Raw genomic sequence first — 19,421 nt, 5'->3', positions numbered from 1 at the left:
GCGAGTCTTTTAACTTACACTTGAATGCAATATATATGCTTTAAATTGGAGTAGTACCAGGTGTGCAGTAAGACCCAGGTTGGTCAACATGGGCCAAGCGTTTGATTATAATCTGATTTCCATACATGAATATACTAAGATGATTCATGTGCTGCACGTGTTGACCAGAGCCTGTCTCTACTGTGGAATGTAATTAGGAATGTAATTTAGTCTAACCTTATTCATATACGCAAGCATAGAAACATAGAAAACAGGTGACGGAATAGGCAATTCGGCCCTTCGAGCCAGCACTGCCATTCAATATGATCATGGCTATTTGTCTAAAATCAGTACCTCTTTCCTGTTTTTTTTTCCACATAATCCCTTGATTTCGTTAGCCCCAAGAACTAAATGTAACTCTCCCTTGAAAACATCCAGTGAATTGGCCTGCACTGCCCTCTGTGGCAGAGAATTCCACAGATTCACAACTCTCTGCGTGAAGAAAGTTTGTCCTCATCTCAGTCCTAACTGGCCTACCCTTTATTCTTAAACTGTGACACCTGGTTCTGAACTCCCCCAACATCGGGAACATTTTTCCTGCAGTTACAGTAAGTGAAAATCTAGCAGGCAAGCAGGATGCTTTCTCCAACCACCTCCATTTGAAGTCCACTATCTTCCACCGTTTCTACCCAGTGCTTGGTACTTACTTCCAGCAACCACTGGTTGTCCTCCAGGATGCACCTAGCCGCAACCTGATCCATGCCGGTCACCTGGGCGAATTTGGCACAGACTCTCACGGCAGTGGTGCAACGCTTCCGACGCCTCCAACGGCCCGGGACTCTTGCACTGAGGCTGGTCCATGGCCAGAGTTGTAGTGGGCGAGCGACTCTCTAGCCCGGCAAACACTCGCCAGCTCCGCTCCCCGTCCGCATCTGTCCCCGCCGCTGCTTCTGCTTCCAACACACGTGGCCCATGCAGTTGATATGAGTTTTTTAATTTTCTTTGACCACAGAATTTCTCAAGACAGAGCATGAAAAATTTGTGATCAGCGTGAGAGCGTGAGAATTTGTCGAAATGCGTTATTCTCACGCTCAAAGCGTGAGAGTTGGCAGCCCTGGGATCATTGTCTTGCTGTAGAATGAACCGCAGGCGAATGATTTTTGAGGCATTTGTTTGAACTTAAGCAGATAGGATGTGACTATACACTTCAGAATTCATTATGCTACTACCATTAGCAATTGTATCATCAATGAAGATAAGCGAGCCAGTACCTTCAGCAGCAAAACATGCCCAGGCCATAACACCCCCACCATCGTGTTTCACAGATGAGGTGGTATGCTTTGGATTTTGGGCAGTTCCTTATCTCCTCCATACTATGCTCTTGCCATCACTCTGATATGTTAATCATTGTCTCATCTGTCCACAATACCTTATTCTGGAACTGTGGTTGCTCTGTTAAGTACTTCTTGGCAAACTGTAACCTGGCAATCCTATTTTTGTGGCTAACCAGTGGTTTGCATCTTGCAGTGTAGCCTCTGTATTTCTGTTCATAAAGTCTTCTGCAGACAGTGGTCATTGATAAATCAACACCTGAGAAGTGTTTCTGATCTGTCGGACAGGTGTTTGGGGATTTATTTTCATTATTACAGAGATAATTCTTCTGCCATCAGCTGTGGAGGTCTTCCTTGGCCTGCCAGTCCCTTTGCGATGAGTAAGCTCACCAGTGCTCTCTTTCTTCTTAATGATGTTCCAAACAGTTGCTTTTGGTAAGCCTAAGGTTTGGTTGATGTCTCTAACAGTTTTATTCTTGTTTCTCAGTCTCATAATGGCTTCTTTGACTTTCATTGGCAAACTTTGGTCCTCACGTTGATAAACAGCAATAAAAGGTTCCAAATGTGATGGAAAGAATAGGTGCTGAGAGCTCTCTTATACCTGCATTAAGGAGGCATTTAAACACCTGAGCAATTACAAACGCCTGTGATACCATGCGTCCCAAACATTATGGCGCCATGAAATGGGGGGACTATGTATAAACACAGCTGTAATTTCCACATGGTAAAACCAAAATGTATAAAAATACCCTTTAATAAAATCTGACAATGTGCACTCTAACCAGATGTGATTTTTTTTCTATTACAAATCTCAAATTGTGGAGTACAGAGGCAAATAGATAAATGATGGGTCTTTGTCCCAAACATTATGTTGAGCACTGTATTATTATTTCATCTTCACATCTAATTTGTGAAATTTGCACTAAATATATGTAAAAAGCAAGTTAATTTAAAACCTCATTGGTCAAGAACTTTTGTTGTGACACTGTTCGTCAGTGAGAATATCACCAGCTGCTTCTCCATTTCATAATCCTGTCTTTTTGGCAAGAATATTCACATCAACATTAGCTGCTTTGGGAATCATAAGGAGGTAAGATCCTGGAAAATATTCAAGTGGCACTTCTCCAAGTTCTCTAGAAGCACCAATTTGTGGCTTTGCCTGATCTTTGTTCCCCCTACCCCACCACCACACAGCGCCGGTTCCTTTGCTCCCGGCAGTGTATCCTCCGACTACCACGTGGCCCGTCCTCGACCACCTGCCCCCTCAATGGCCGCAGCACCAACCTCGTCGACTGACGCCTCCACAGCTCCGACCCAGGCCGCAGGTTCCGTCGATCCAAGCTCCATAGGCCGTGGACTCCGCCGACTCACGAGGGTAGGGCTCCAACCCACAAGGCTAGGGCTCCAGCTCTGACCAGGGAGGCTCCGGCTCCGGCTCCGACTTTGACTTGCAAGGCTCCGGCGGGGCTCCGCGGCCTGGCATCTCTGCGGCCTCTTGGGTGGCGTCTGCCACCACGGCTGGTCATATGCCTCAATGACTACTAACTGGTGGCACTAGCATCCGTGGTAAAGTGCTTTGAGGGTAGACACAAAATGCTGGAGTAACTCAGCGGGAAAGGCAGCATCTTTGGAGAGAAGGAATGGGTGACATTTCGGGTCAAGACCCTTCTTCAAAAGTGCTTTGAGGGGATTGTTATGGCACATATCAATTCCTACCTTAACAAAGACCTGGACCCACCACCATAATAGATCAACATGTGAAGCGATCTTGCTGGGTCTCCACTCTGCACTGGATCATTTGGACCGTAGGTACACATACTTCAGGCTTTTGATCATCGACTACAGCTTGGCGCTCAACACCATTATCCCCTCCAAACATGTTTTTAAATTCAGGGAACAGGGTCTCTGCTCACCCCAATGCAACTCGATCCTTGACTTCTTCATTGACAGACCACAATCAGTATTTGTCTCCTCACCTCTGTAATTTTGTCCGTCTGTCTGTCACTTCCCAGGGTTTGTCTTGACCCCCCTCCAGCTTTCTCCCCCACCACCAACCACTAATCAGTCTGAAGGTCCTGAACCAAAACATCACCTATTCATGTTTTCCAGAGACTCTGCCTGACCCGCTGAGTTACTCCAGCATTTTGTGTCTTTTTTTTTGTAACTCAGGATCTTGTATAAAAATTTCAGGGGCACAATGCTAAATTTCATAAGTTCTTTATCATAACCTATCCGGTATCAGCATATTTATGCAATAACATTGTAACCAGCAAACTACATATACACCCAAGATTTGGAAAACACATATTTCTTAAAAGCCATTATTGTTTTTGTTGTTCACTCAGTGGTGGATATTTAGAATGAGCTGCGAGGAGGCCTACATTATAAATAGCATTTAAAAGATACTTGGATATCTCTGAATGAATGAAATCCATAGTTATCACATCACCTTCTTCCCAGTTCATTTTAATAGCCCTGATTTCACTGATAAACGTTGGCAGTCACAAACTTACTCATCTTTAGCTACTGCTGTGTTTTTCTGCCCAATTGAGTCCAAAGACAGAACATCTCATGGCTGACATATTGCAGGGGAAATTGGGTCTTGGACCTATTGATTTCAATGGAGTTGCAGGACTCAGGACTTGGGGGAAGATAGTAAAGGAGAAGGCAATTGAAAAGAAAAAAAAGTTCCTCATGAATTAACAAAAAAAATTCAGATTAAACTTCTTCATCTCACAAATGTGGAACTCACCACTGCATGAAGTGGTTGGGTAAATAGCACTTGAAACATTTCATACCATCATAGAGTCAGACAGCACAGAAACAGACCCTTCAAAATACCCCCACCTAAGCTAGCCCCATTTCCCACTTCTTCTTGCGTATGGTGTGCACAGCCTGAAGTTGTAGGACAACTTGTTCTATTTTATTTTTATTTGATTGTGCACGCCAGGTTGATTGCATTCGTCGAAACAGGGCAGACCACGTGAAGATTGCAATCTCCCACTGCCCATTTCCCACTAAACCCTTCCTTCAACTTATCGTTCATTCCTTCCCAAGAGAAACAAGAGAACGACATGTTGATTGAGTACCATAGAAAAGGAGAAGGCTCTTGTACAGTATGAATACTCACAAAGATACGGGTTTAGACCAAATGGCTTGTTTCTATGCATTTCCCACATGATTTCTATTTTAAAATGGTTTTAGCACAGGATTTTGCTTTCTTTAACCTTCCTCGTTCTGAGGTTTGTGTGTGCCACACACCATCAATGATTTAGAGGGTGCTTCTTTAAACAATACCACAAAGTTGGCCATTTGGACAATATACAAAGTAATTTATGGTAAGGGCTACAAAGAATCGCTGCCTGAGAATGATGAAAATAAGTTATTTTGAGATATATTTTGAATAATGTTTGGTGATTGGTTTTAGAAATAAACACAGTAGAATCCTAAACGTTAACAAAAGCAGCAAAATAATTTTTAACATAACCAAAAGGTCATCACACGAACATTATAAAATGTAATTTATGATCATCCTTGGATAAATCATGGTTGGACTCAATATGAGTATGTAAGCTGACAAGTCTTGGCAAACTGTTGCTGTCTTTTTTGAATGCATCCTTGCCAAGTTACACTTATTGAGGGGGGTGTGTGAATGGTGTCCTTTTGTGCCATTCGTTTCAAAAAAGACCAATTTTCGTGCTTGATGCATTTGCACAGCTGTACTGCCAGCTGGTATAAGCCAAATCTTTTCCAAATTGATCTGAAATGCGAAACTACAGAAGAAATGTATTGTCAATTACATATCTCATTTGTCGGTTGGTTAGATGTATTGTTGATTGCAAAACCTCGTTTTCCATTTGCAAAAAAAGATTGAACAATAATATTTTATCATAACTATTATGTTGCCACAAAGCAAATGGTATAGATTAACATACTTAAATTTCTATTATCAGTTATAATTAAAATGTAGTAGAGCAGCCACCTGCATTTCTCAAGATTGTTTTGGCAATAAATGGCTCCTCTGTCCTGATTAGATGCCCTGGCATGAAACCTCTTCATTTAATCAGCTCAGGGCCCATTTATTGCCTTGTACACTTCTGATAAATGGAGGTTATTACTTAAGTGACGATAGTTTGGATTCAAATGCAGTTTCCTTTGATGTGCATTATAGTCTGTTGGGAGCCATTCACAATGTTGTTACATCCACATATACGGAAGCCCAAGGTGAAAAGTTCATCAATTTTACTTCATCTCAGGTACTTAATTTCATGATGTTGATTCGGAAAATGCCCAAATTCCAATTAATTTACTGACATCTGACAGTGATATATGCTTTGTTATCGAGAATTCACACGTGTAATAATTTCAGCAAGTTCCTGGCGATTAGTCTGGGTTAACCTGTTCACCCAATACGTTTTCATCACCCTGGGTAATTCCTTCTCCCTCCAGCTCAGTGCAGGTCCGGCCACTCCCCACCTTGTTCCATGCTCTGTTTCAATTTTATTTTACAGAAAGAGCATCCCTGCTCTCAGTCCTTTGCCAATTCCCATCTAGCCCACAGTTTGGGGAAATATATGGGAGGGGGAGTAAATTATGAGGACACACAAAGTCTGAAAAGGTTTCTAACAGATTTTATGGGTGGACAAATCTATAACAGGTGTAGCATAATCTGAAGAAATTAAGAGTTTATTTACATTGGTAGGACGAATAAAGAAGCAAAGATTTACTTGAATGGCTAGATATTATTGAATGTTGCTCAGGGAAATCTTGGCAACTTCATACAAGAGACACAAAGTTTGCATTAAGATGCAACAAGTACTTCGGAAGGACTTCATTGCAAGGCGAAGGGAGCACAATGTAAGTTAGGCTACAACTACAAGGAACACAGCTGAAATAACGCAGTCTTATTTTCCTTATTTAAGGAGGGATATATCTTCTTTGAAACCAATGCAACAAAAGTTTACTAAATCGATTCTACATATGAAGCAGGCACATGCCGTCAGGGTACAGGGTAGGCACTGCCTACCCTGACTAAAATTATGAAATGGCAATTATTAAATATAAATTGTAAAGGCATGGGAGAATTATGCCTATCTAAGAGATCGATCTCTTAGGTAGGCATAATTCTCCGTGCATTTCAACAGCAGCACTTGAAGATCTGTGCAGCCCACGTGCCGTTGGCGCTGCTACAAGCCGTCAATTTCAAGTGGAGCTGAAGGGAGCTGAAATTCTGCCTTTGCAGTACTGCGCAGGCGAAGCAGCCTACTGCGCATGCGCAGCGCGAGTTTCTTGGCCGGTTTTTCAATTATGGATTGTCATTATTTTAAGAGTATCTTTGGAAACAAAGAGTGAAGAATGGAGTTCACGTACCAATAACATGGTAAATACATTTCTTGGTGCTTTATGTTTTTAAACACCGTATTTCCTGGGGGGGGGGGGGGGGGGGGGGGGGGGGGGGGGGGGGGAGTGCTCCTTTCACAGTGTTTGAGTCTGGCCTGCGGTAAAGTTGCGGGGAGGGCAGGAGCGTTGTGAAGGAGGGGATCGGGGCCAGTAACCCACTTGCGACGCTCCTGGCACGGAGCCACCGCATTGTGGCCGGGGAGTGAATTAACACGGGTGGCTGCGAGTGGCCGCCAGGATCGGACCCAGTGTGCTCCCGTTTTTCCCACCATCTCTCCACCTGCCATCATCCTCCGTCCCCCACCCATTCAGTAATTAAAAAATGAAGGCGATTTAGAAGCCTTGGGAAAATTGAATTGCTACTTATTTTTATTTTTCCCGAAGAGAACAATCTGCGCATGCGCGGTTTAAGATTTTTTTTAAAAGCCGACTGACTGCCTACCTTGAGTAATTACTCACGGCACGTGCCTGACATGAAGGCTCCCTGTTCTGCATTTCATAACTTCTGCATTCTTTTGCCTACATTTTCACAACCCCACTGCTTCAATTCACTCACAGATTAATAAACCACTTCCCCCCATGTTCACCCAGTTCTAACCTATCAGAGACATTTATCCCCCCTCACCTTCCCTCCAGCTTTAAGTTTCTTTTCTCTTCTTCCCAGTTCTAATGAGGGGTCTCCGATCTGAAATGTTAGCTGTTTCTCTTCCCACAGATGAGTTTCCAGCATTTTTTTTCTATTTTTGATTGCCAACACTGCAATCTTTTGTTTTTCTTTTTCACTTAAGTTAATAAGCAAGCCCATGAAGAAAGATTCCACAGATTGGACCAATGCTCTTGAGTTTGAATGAATGAGATGTGAATCCTGCTGAAACAAGAAAAGTCCCAAGGATACATGACAAGGTATATACTGTCTGAGACGCTACATCTTGAAGATATGAGACTTGTCTTAGCAGGAAAATCAGAGCAATTTTCAAAGACATGGATTCCTTTCATTGATTCATTACAAGGGTGGAATGGTGCAACACAACTGTGGAATTAAACCGATTTACGGGCTGGGTGATGGGTGGGGTGAGAAATGAAGCAGGTATATCAACACTTTGATTTTCTTCTTTTTTTCGTTTTTGTCTTTACTTACTCACTCTGACTACACCCATTTGGTAGTTTAGGGGTTCTATTCTTACACATTCACTTTCTCTTTCACTTTCTTTCTTTCTTGCTCTTTCTCTCTTTTTTCTATTTCATCTTTGCTAAAATTAAAATGGAAGCTGTACAATGAATGTATTATGTCATATGCCGTGGTTTATACTTTAGTACACTGCTTCTAATAAAAACATAAATTAAAAAAAAAAAAAAAAAAAAAAAGACAAGGAAAATACTGTAAATAAATTGCTCTGATGGAGGGAAGGGGGGGGGTCCCAGATTCCTTATTATGTCCCATTAACTGAGTTAAAGTGAAATAGCTTCTCTCAAACATTAGTAATTCTTTTGAATGTTTTCACCCCAGAGTGCAGTCGAAGGTAAATCATTAAGTATATTAAAACTAGACAGATACAAGTTTAGTCTTTCAGAGAATCAGGGAGTCCAAAGATTAGACAGGAGTGTAAATTTGAAGCTATGTTCAAATTAGCAACAATCCTACTTAACAGCTCAGTAGGACATACAGCCCACTTCAGTTCCTATTTATTATAATAATGTCCATAGTTTAGCACTCAATGTGTGAGGACTGTGTCAATTTTTGACTGCTTGTCGTTTTTTAAAATAATTTTCTGCACTCTTATCCACCTTTGTTTTTCAAAAGGAGGATCTGCAGATGCTGTTTTAAACTGAAGATAGACACAAAAAGATGGAGTAGCTCAGCATCTCCAGAAAAAAGGAATAGGTGACATTTCAGGTGAAGAAGGGTCTCAACCCAAAACATCGCCTATTCCTTTTCTCCAGAGATGCTGCTTGACCCGCTGAGTTACTCCAGCAGTTTATGTCTTTCTAAAAAAAATAATATTTTATTGACCTTGTTGATATCAATGACCAGTTTTAATATGTACAGAATGATCTTTGATACACAGGGGCATTTTGAGGTTGAGCCTATAGCTCCCTGGAAATGACAAATAAGTAGACAGAGTAGTAAAGAAGACGTGGGGTATGCTTCCCTTCATCGGTCGGGGCATTGAGTGGAAGAATCAGCAAGTCATGTTGCAGCTTTACACGATTTTGAATAGATTGAATTTAGAGTATTGTGTGGGAGCTTTCAATCAATCTTTCAATCAATTTCAGTTCTAGGCTAAGGCTAATATACATTTATTGACACTGAGGTTACATTCAGTCAGCTGCATTGGACATGCACATTTACATCCCTGATGCAAGACTCCCAAAACAGGCATTCCATTCCAAATTCTGTCTTGGGAAGAAATTACCAGGCAGACAGTGGAAAAGATTCAAGGATGTAATATTTTCAAACTGCAACACTGTCTTCAAATAATCTCAATCCAATGACATCTCAAACTGAAGAAGGAGCCTAGGTGTGGGAACGTCAACTCTATGCACCTGGAACACACAGACAACTTACCTAAGCAACATAAGGAGTAGACCACTGACCACATTCCAAACCACCTCCTACCCACTCCCAACCTCTATCAGACATCACCAACCTCCTGGATACATCTGTGGTTCCCACATTCGCCTTATCAACCACCTCAGAACCAATAAGACTGAAACCAAATAAGTCATTTTCAATCCCCAGGAATTGCTGAAGAATAGAATCAGTTCAGTTGTTTTCCTCCCAATGCAAATAAAATTGATGAAAATCTAAATTCTTCAACTAATTGTCACTAATAAATTTAGATATTTAAGACGCAGATTCAGATACAGCTAGCCTTCCTCACATATTCTTAACTGCCAGTGTATTTTCAAACTATTTACGTTTTAAATACAGTATTGCTAATATTATGTTCATTACAGAAACAGTTCAAACAAACACTTAGTGTTAATGAAATAGCCATTGAAATGTAGTAAATAAATCTGTTGAGTATAATCAGTGATGATTCCCAGATACCGGAATTGTCCCCAATGGATAATACAGAGATTAATGTCAAATTATCATTTGTCTTGGTAGTTCTACATATATTTCATGCATAATGTTGCAGTGTACACCCTTCTTATGCAGCTCATGTCAAAAATAGCTGAACCTATCATTCTATTAATTCCTGAAGTGACAATGTGCATATGGCTGATAGATCTTTGTAAATAGCATTGGCAAATCAAACCAAAAGAATGCAAGGCAATGACACGATCTGCACTGTTAAAAAATACACACAAGGAATCTGAAAACAATAACTTCACAATGAAAAGATCCAAGAATTTAGATTTAAACATAATGATTGCAGATCACCTCAGAAAAAAATAATAAAACATACCCAATGTCTTCCTTGTTTTCTTGGAGCAAAGTTTAGTTCCAGCAGTCCGTTATCAAAATGGTCCATTAATTTTCCACTTGCTACTTTAAGTTTATCCTTCAATGACTTAATCTCTGCCCTCTGTGTGGTAACTTGATGATGTAAATCACCGGTTGAATTATGGTGTGTTTGCTGTTGACAAAAATGAAAAGCTTTTGATGAAAAGATCACAAATTATTTTGGCTATACAGGTGCACAACCTTTTATCCGAAAGCCTTGGGACCAGACACTTTTCGTAATTCAGAATTTGTCGGTCTTCGGAATGGAAATTTTTTAGCGTAGATTTTAATGGCTGGCTCAGTGGTAGAGTGCTCGGCTCATATCCGCAAGGTCGCGAGTTTGCGCCTTGGTCCCGGCAGTTACTCAGTCGCGAGTTTGAGTCTTCAATGTCGTTTTTTCTTGCAGAATAAATGTTTGTATGAAATGCAGTGTAGGAGAGGTGTACTGACTGTGTGGGCAGAACTTTGGAAGTGATTGCCCACCAGTCTAAAAAGCCGCTGTGTCTCCCTGTCCCTGGGATAGCAGGGGGCGATCAAACAGCACAATACCCCCCTCCCCCTCCAACTCCAGAGGAATCCGCTCCCCGATGGGCCGCTACGGCGACAAGTGGCAGTTTGCCCACAGCCCGAGCTGCGCCACCCCAAGAACACCTTGCACACCATCAGCTTCTGCCCCTACGTGATCCTCTGGAGTTGGAGCGGGGCTGGGCTGGAGTTGCTGCTGGCTGTGGGTCTCTGGGATCTCCGTGCTTGCAGTGGGCCTGGGGGTCGCTGTCCCGTTGGTCCTGACGTCTCCGGCCACCCCCCTGGACTGGAGCTGAGACTGGGAACTGTACCGCCCTTGCCCCCTCCCTCTGCAACTGCAAACAACCCCACTCTCCTGCAAGGGCGGTACAGTTCCCGGAGGATAGCAGGTGGCCGGAGACGTCAGGACCAACAGGAACCCGCTCCCCGATGGGCCCCTACGACGCCCCGAGCTGTGCCCCGTCATCCGCAACCCAGGTTCCTCTGTAGTTTGAGCGGGGCTGGGCTGGGCTGCTGCTGGCTGTGGGTCTCTGGGTTCTCCGTGCTTGTGGCGGGCCTGGTGGTCGACGTCCAATTGGTCCTGACATCTCCGGTGACTGCACTGTATGCTGCCTTCGCCGACGTGAAGACAGTACAAAGCCCCCGCGCCGGTGCAATGAGCGGGGAGCTGGAGAGGCGAGGGAAGGGGTCACACACATGGCCGGGAAGCAGAGGGGTGTAGGTGGGGTGAAACTGAAGGGAGCGACAATCTGCTGCTGCCTACACGCTGAGTGAAAAAGTTCCCACGCAAGACTCACGATACACTGTGTATCGTGTCTACCGTGGGAACTTTTTAACACAGCGGGCAGGCAGCAGCAGATTGTCAATTATTAACCCTCCCGCGCAATATACCCTCACCTTCTCTTTTATGGATGGGGATTTAGTTCCCCTTTCTTCGAGGACCGACCGGAGGTTCCGCTGTCACCTCTGCGGGCCGCCCTTGGTGAACGTCCTGTCTCCCTGTCCCTGGAATAGTAGGGGGCGATCAAACAGCACAATACCCCTCTCTCCCTCCAACTCCAGAGGAATCCGCTCCCTGATGGGCCGCTATGGCGACAAGTGGCAGTTCGCCCACAGCCCGACGTACCTCTTGCATACCATCAGCTTCTGCCCATACGGGGAGCGTGTTCCTCTGGAGTTGGAACGGGGCTGGGCTGGAGTTGCTGATCTGGGATCTCCGTGCTTGCAGTGGGCCTGGGGGTCGGTGTCCTGATGAGGGGGCGCAGCTCGGGGAGCGCCTTCTGGTGGTCCTGACGTCTCCGGCCAGTTTGCAGTTTTCCTCTGGAGTTGGAACGGGGCTGGGCTGCTGCTGGCTGTGGGTCTCTGGGATCTCCGTGCTTGCAGTGGGCCTGGAGGTCGGTGTTCCGTTGGTCCTGACGTCTCCGGTGACTGGCACTGTGCTGCTAGCATCGCCAACTTGAAGACAGTGCAAAGCCCCCGCGCCGGTGCAATGGGCGGGGAGCTGGAGAGGGGAGGGAAGAGGTCACACACATGGCCGGGAAGCAGAGGGGGTGTAGGTGTGGTGAAACTGAAGGGAGCGACAATCTACTGCTGCCTGCACGCTGAGTTAAAATGTTCCCACGCAAGACTCACGATACACTGTGTATCGTGAGTATACCGTGGTAACTTTTTAACTCAGCTGGCAGGTAGCAGCATATTGTCAATTATTAACCCTCCCGCGCAATATACCCTCACCTTCTCTTTTATGAATGGGGATTTAGTTCCCCTTTCTTCGAGGACCGACCGGAGGTTCCGCTGTCACCTCTGCGGGCCGCCCTCGGTGAACGTTTTCAAGGACCTTTCTTCAAGGACCGAAAAAATGTCGCTATTCGGAGGTTTTCGTTATTTGGATCGTCGGATAAAAGGTTGTGCACCTGTATCAGTACACAATAACGTGGTGAGGTATTATACAATTTACTGCAATATATGGTTTTACAAACCAGGCAAAAAACGTAGTTATTTTAAAATACAAAATTAACTTGATTAAGAAATTAGTTTTTGATATAAAACAAACTACCATGTGATTGGAACATTTTAAAACTTGGCTCCTTTTAAGTCTTGTAAGTTTCCAAATCCACCAACAAATACTATCACAAAAATGCTCAATGATTTTGAAGTCCTGAGATTTCCTAATTATCAACTCTATGGGGGTACCTTCACAAGAATTGCAGTAGTTCAAGATGACCGCTCAAAGTCACCTTCGCAAGGGCAAATAAGGAGGGTCAGTAAACAATGCACCAGCTAGCGGCATCCAGATTACAAAATATTAAATAAATCAAAACCGGATATATGCCCGATATTACTGGCAACAATTTGAACAATTCTGTTAGAGTGATTCATGTTTGCTTTGGCTTATCAAAGCAGGGTCCTTAAAGCATACCCACTTGTTAATACCAAGCAAAACTTCTTAAAAGTTGCCCCAGTATTTTTTTTTTCACTTTTTCAAGTTCAAGTTACATTTATTGCCACATGCACCAAAATGGTACCGTGAGATTTGAGTTACCATACAGCCATACAAATAAAAAGAACACAATACATGATAGAATTTAACATGAACATCCCCACACAGCAGAATCAACGTTTCCCACTGTGAGGGAAGGCAATAAAGTTCAGTCATCTTCCTGTTTGTCCACCAATGGTCGGGGCCTTTCTGAACCCTCCGCAGTCGCCGCTACGGCCACCCGATGTTCAAGCTCTCTCACCGGGATAATCGGAGCTCCAGTGTTGGAACGGAAGAACACACTCAGCGGCTTGGAGTTTCTGCATTGGCCACTTCTTACTGGAGACCACGGCTCCCGAAGTTCACAGGCCGAGCTGGGCGGAGATTCAACACTGGCGACCCTCGGAAAAATATCCCAGGACTCCGCGATGTTAAAGTCCGCACCACCCACGGCCAGAAGCTCTGCAAACCACAGGTCCACGGTGCTCAAGTCAGCAGGCCCAACATTCCGGAGCCCCAACACGGCGATCCCCAGTAAGGCATTGTCCCGCTCCGACTCGGAGAAAAGACAAATCTCCCACCAGGAAGTGACTGGGAAACGATTTCCCCCTATTCTCCCCCCACCCCACCCCCCACATAAAAAAGACTAAGAAACCTTTAAAAAACACATTTTTAAACACACAAATAACAAAAAGGGTGAAAGGACGGACAGCTGGCGAGGCTGCCACGCTCGATGGCGCCACCCGATGACCACACAGTTTTAGAGGTATATATAAAACATCAATCACAATCAATCACAATAATACTTTAATAACCAAGTATGTTTTGCAACATACAAGGAATTTCATTTGCCAAGACAATCATACAAATAAAAAGCAACGGAACACAAAAAACACATTTTAACATAAACATCCATCACAGAGACTCTTCCACATTCCTCTCTATGATGGAAGGCGAAAAAAAGTTAATTCTCTTCCCTTTGCTCGCCCACAGTCGGGGGGCCTTGAGCCCTCCGTTGACGGGATGATCTTTACACCCGTAGCCGGCGGCGGGTCCTCCACTTTGAGGCGATCTGCTCCTGCATCGGGAGGATGTCAGCTCCCAGGCGGACGATCGAACCTTGCGCCGGGGCTGGTTGAACCTTCCGCGATGTTGCAGTTCCCGACATCCACAGCCTCTCCCGAGACTGCGAGCTCCCGATGTAGACCGCAGGTTGGAGCGATCCCAGGTAAGCGATCGATTCTGATGTAAGTCCGATGGGGCCCGTCAGTCCGAGGAGGTTTCCAGCTCCATCGATGTTTGGCTGCAGAGCGACCGGAGAATGCAATCCGAAAATTAATCCGGTAACAAACTGAAAAAAATAGTATACCCCGACCCCTCCCTCTCCCCACACATAAAACAAACCGGAGACCATTTACACAAACTATTAACACACACTAAAAAATCAATCAGACCGTTGGCGGGGCTGCCAATTGTGCGGCGCCCCTGATGGTCTTTAAAGATCACATAAAAGTGATCTTTAAGATTATTGGTTTACCATTCATTTAGATAAAGTCTGCTCTGGACCCGTTTAGAATTGAATTGAATTGAATTGAATTGAATCCTTTATTTGTCATTCAGACCTTTCGGTCTGAACAAAATGTCGTTGCCTGCAGCCATACATGTAATAATAAACAACACACAATAAACACAAATTAACATCCACCACAGTGAGTTCACCAAGCACCTCCTCATTGTGATGGAGGCAAAAGTCTTAGGGTTACTGTCTCTTCCCTCCTCTTCTCCCTCTGCGCTGAGGCGATACCCCACCGGGCGATGGTAAGTCAGTCCCGCGGTTGAAGCTCCGCAGCCTGGGGTGGTCGAAGCTGCCGCCTTCCAGTCCAGCGGACGCAGCTGTTGCCGCAGCAGCTTCAGAAAACAGGCACCAGCCTGTGACCTGCGAGCTCCCGACGATGTCGTCCACTGGCCCACGGCCGAGCCCCGGATTCAGGTAGCCGCCGCCAGAACGCAGCCTCAGCTACCAGAGCACCGTCTCCGCCCCGCACCGGGCCGCCCACATGGGAGCACCTTCCAGCCGGGAGCCGCGCCGCCCCCACGGGAGCGCCTTCCAGCCGGGAGCTGGGCCGCCCACACGGGAGCGCCTTCCAGCCCCGCACCGGACCGCCCTCATGGGAGTGCATTCCAGCCGAGAGCCGGGCCGCCCTCACAGGAGTGTCTCGGGCCCGCGCCGTCCGCCCACACCGGAGCGCCGAGTCGTGCCGCTGCCCGAACGTTGCCGCAGCTCGAAGACGGCCAGCCTCGCGTTGGTAAATCCTGGCTGGCTCTACCTCCGGAGCCTCGAGGTCGGTCGCAGGTTGGAGGCCGCCAGCTCCGCCATTAGGCCTCAGCTCAGACGGGGGAAGAGAAGGGGGATACGACAAGAAAGTCGCATTCCCCCGAGGGAAGAGACAGAAAGCCCTGTTTCAGCCCCCCACACATAACACAACCTAATAACCAAAAGTTTAACTGAACAAGACAAAAAAAAACAACACAAAAAAAGTAAAAACAGACAGACTGCAGGCGAGCCGCAGCCGTTTCACAGTGCCGCCACTTCCGGAAGGTTCTATTAGGTTCTATTAATCATAATACCTTTACCTAATATTAATCTATTAATTAATTTCAGCATTGGTTAAGATTCTTAATTCTAGTTTGTTTCCTTTAAGTTCCATTTAATAAGGACTCAAGCCTTCCACAAAAAATCCTTAAATACAATCATCATTGTGGCTTGATCACTATAAAGCAATATTCTATGTGGCATAAAAACACAAAAAGAATGGATATTTTGCCCTTTCATACCAACTGCTTGACAGATCACCTTTATTTCTCGATTAATACTTTATGTGTATTATAGAATTAATCATCTCAAGGCATCTGCAACACATAGGTCATTCAGCAAACTTCAATATGTAAATGTACGCATTTTATGGAGATAAAGTCACAGCATTTTTTCAATATTTACTCTTTTCTCAATTCAAAATGACCCTATCATGTCATCAGTGAGCCAACTAGATCTTCCAAGGAAAATGCCAGTATGACAAGCTATGAAGAATACAGAACATGAATTAATCATTCCAAAGTGTCACTTTGGAAAATAAATTATCAGCTCATACAGTTCTGATTCATTTTCACACCTCAAATCTATTCTAATTTTGAGTGGTTCACATACATGTTAGAAGCTGACCTTACTTCAATTCAAAGGCCATGAGTGGTCCCTTATGAAATTATCACAGTAAGAGTAAGATATTTTAAAGTACAGCAGATTATTGCTCTTTAATTTAAAAAAAAGGCTGTGCTCATATTGCTAATCAACATGGACTTGAATTTAAAATTGCAAAACTATGAAAGCTTCAATCCATTTTAATCACTGTTCTGGACACTGTGTGTTCACTACAGAGCAGGTATTACAAAATAAATGACAGTGGCGTAGCTGGTAAAGCTACTGCCTGTCAGTTCCAGCTATCCAAGTTCAATCCTAACTTCAATTGCTGTCTGCATGAAGTTGGCACATTCTCCCTAAGGGCTTTCTACCACATCCCAAAAACTTACAAGTTGGTCAAATAATTGACTGAGGTACATTGCTTCTAGTGTGTAAGTGTGTGGGGAATTTATGGGGATGATTACATATAATTGTGTAAAGGGCCTGTCCCACTTGGGAGACCTCCACCGCGACTTCTGGCGAGCTTAAGCGACTAAAAAAAAAATCAAGGTCACAGTGATCTACGACCTCCTACGACCTTCCTCGACTATATGTACGACCTCCTACTATGTGTACGACCTACGACTATGTTGAAGACCTCCCTCGACTCTGAAGAAGGCCTCCTTCGACTATGTTGAAGATTGGCTTTGACCATGTACGTTTTACTCGAGGATGGTCTCTGGCAAATTGGTCCGTGAATGAGCACGACCCCCTTCCACCTCAGAGGACCACACCGAAAATCAACAACGACCAGTGACGAGTGTCTACAGCTCAAATAATCACCTGATAAAATGATGTCATGTCTACATTTTTTTCTCACTAAAAAATGCCTCCCAGGTTTATTTTTAAATCATTCTGAACCATGAAAGCAAGGAAGGAACTAGTTTGGAGGATGTAAGTAAAAATACAACTTCTACTGTTTGCAGTAGCCCTTTTGCTTCGGCAGCCTTTTAAGAAAGGCAGAAGGGGAAGATCAAGGGTGAAGAGGAAGCACAAGAAGAGGTCTCAATGTGTGAATGGAGATGATGTGATGGACTATCCCAGTACACCAGATGACTGGAAGAGAGTGGCGCTGGGCTTTGACAAAAGATGGAGCTTTAAGCACACATGTGGGGCAGTGGATGACAAGCATGCCATTCTTGTCCCTGTACCCCTCATTTTCCTTTTCGTACAGGATGGCATTCTGCTGGAACCATTCCTCAAGGTCCCCCTCCTGCTGCCTGGTGAAGGTGTAGGGCATAACCTTCCTCCAGCCGTCCCTCACCACCTGCCTCTGATGCTGTCAGACACAGGAGAAAGGGCTGCTTTGCTGCCTTCAACTGATGCAGTGAAGGATGAGGTGGTGGTGGGGACATATACTACCACCCTGGTCTCCTCCTCCAGGGGTCTCTCATGCAGGGCTACATCCTCCTGCACTATCACCTCCTGTGGCATCACCTCCTGCCACTCCTCCTGGGTGGGTAACACCTGCATGATAGTTTTTTTTTAGTGTTGTGCCGTCCCCCTGCGCTGCTGGCTTTTTGGTGCCATCTCTAAAACACGTCTCCTCTCTAAAAAACTCTCTAGCTGTGAACGAACATGCCTTGGAGTGAAAGAGGTGACGCTCTGCTGTTTAAATTACCTTTTTATTCCACTGCCTTTTTTTTCACCACGGAGCTATTACCTTCGACTACCTACGACTAGCATCACGACCTACTACTACTTCGACTAGACCTACGACTAAAAAAATATGGATTTTTCCCACGGCGACCTATTTTTAGCCGTGGTCAATTTTTTAAATTTTGAAAAATACGCCTCGACATAGCTGAAGCCTCGACTACACGGAGACCACTCTCGACCATGAAGGAAAGTGATGAAGACCTCCTACGACCTTGTGGCGATCTTGCCATGACAATGGATCGCGGGCAAACTCACCAGGCGTCGCGGTGGAGGTCGCCCACATGGGGCAGGGGCTTAAAATAGGTACTTGTTGTTAGCACAGAGTCAGTGCCCAAAGGGCCTGCTTCCATGCTCTATGACTACAGAAACCCATCCGGTTACAGATCAAACTATATGAAACATGCAGAGAAAATTTGAACAAAAAACTAACTTGTGACGGAACAAAAAAAAATTGCTGGAGGAACTCAGTGGCTGGAGCAGCATCTGTAGGTAGAAAATGAATGCTTGTGTTTCAGGTCGATTCTACATCCGGATTGAGTGTGATGAGGGAAGATTGCCAGCATAAAAAGAAGAGGGCCAGGTGAGATCCTTTCTCTCCTACAGATCCTGCTTGACCTATTGAGTTCCTTCATAGTTTGCTTTTTAGCCTCTATCTTCGCAGATCTGCAGTTTCTTGTGTCACTAACTTGTGAAGGAAAAGGGATTACAGTTTGTATGTTTATACAATGCTACTACCTTATTCCCTCGTCCCACAAGAAAACAATGCTTTCAGCAATCTGATTGTAAACGTCTTCCTCAAAATTGAAAAATATTATTTTTAACAAATGGAAGAGTTTATTCCGTTTCAAATATTCCATGGTATCAATTGGTTTAATGTCAAAGGAAATTAACCAATAACTAAAGTCTTATGCTGCCTTGAAATTGAAATGTATCTAATTCAAGATATAACACTGAACAAGTTCCTCCATCACAGAGAAATAAACCCGGCAATTTAGCACCTCTGTCGTATAAAAAAATGCAAATGCACACTCTTCAATGTGCTAACTATGCATTCCATAACAGTCTATAATTATTAAGAACTGACAAGCAAGGCTCAGCCACCTGTGCTTATCTGAAGCCAGGTAATGAAAAAACAACAAAGCTTTCATCGCTCCTCAATTGCTGATTGTATTATCAAAACTGTAGCAGAGGTTGGCATCTGGGTGTGACCTTGTTAACTGCTAGGGTAATTAAGTTTGTCCAATAGGGAAACAGGATGATAAATTATTAGTAAGAAGATTTTGTTCACATTTTATTAAATTGGCCTGTCAAAGGGTCGGCTATATTATCAAGGGTCTCATTTATTGGAGGCCAGCCATATTG

At 44.4% G+C, this 19,421-nt stretch overlaps 1 protein-coding gene across 8 annotated transcripts in view; it reads right to left on the bottom strand.

The window, feature by feature from the left end:
- Positions 1-19,421, bottom strand: part of cntln (centlein, centrosomal protein) — a 369,478-nt gene that overhangs the window by 245,023 nt on the left and 105,034 nt on the right. For all 8 annotated transcript variants that reach the window (XM_055632370.1, XM_055632366.1, XM_055632367.1 and 5 more), the window contains one exon: positions 10,124-10,294. In XM_055632370.1, coding sequence (XP_055488345.1) covers positions 10,124-10,294 — 171 coding nt within the window. The remainder of the gene's footprint in view (positions 1-10,123; positions 10,295-19,421) is intronic.

The sequence above is a fragment of the Leucoraja erinacea genome, chromosome 3 (genome assembly GCF_028641065.1).
Source record: "Leucoraja erinacea ecotype New England chromosome 3, Leri_hhj_1, whole genome shotgun sequence".
NCBI lineage: Eukaryota > Metazoa > Chordata > Chondrichthyes > Rajiformes > Rajidae > Leucoraja > Leucoraja erinaceus.
This window is presented reverse-complemented; position numbering and strand designations above follow the sequence as displayed.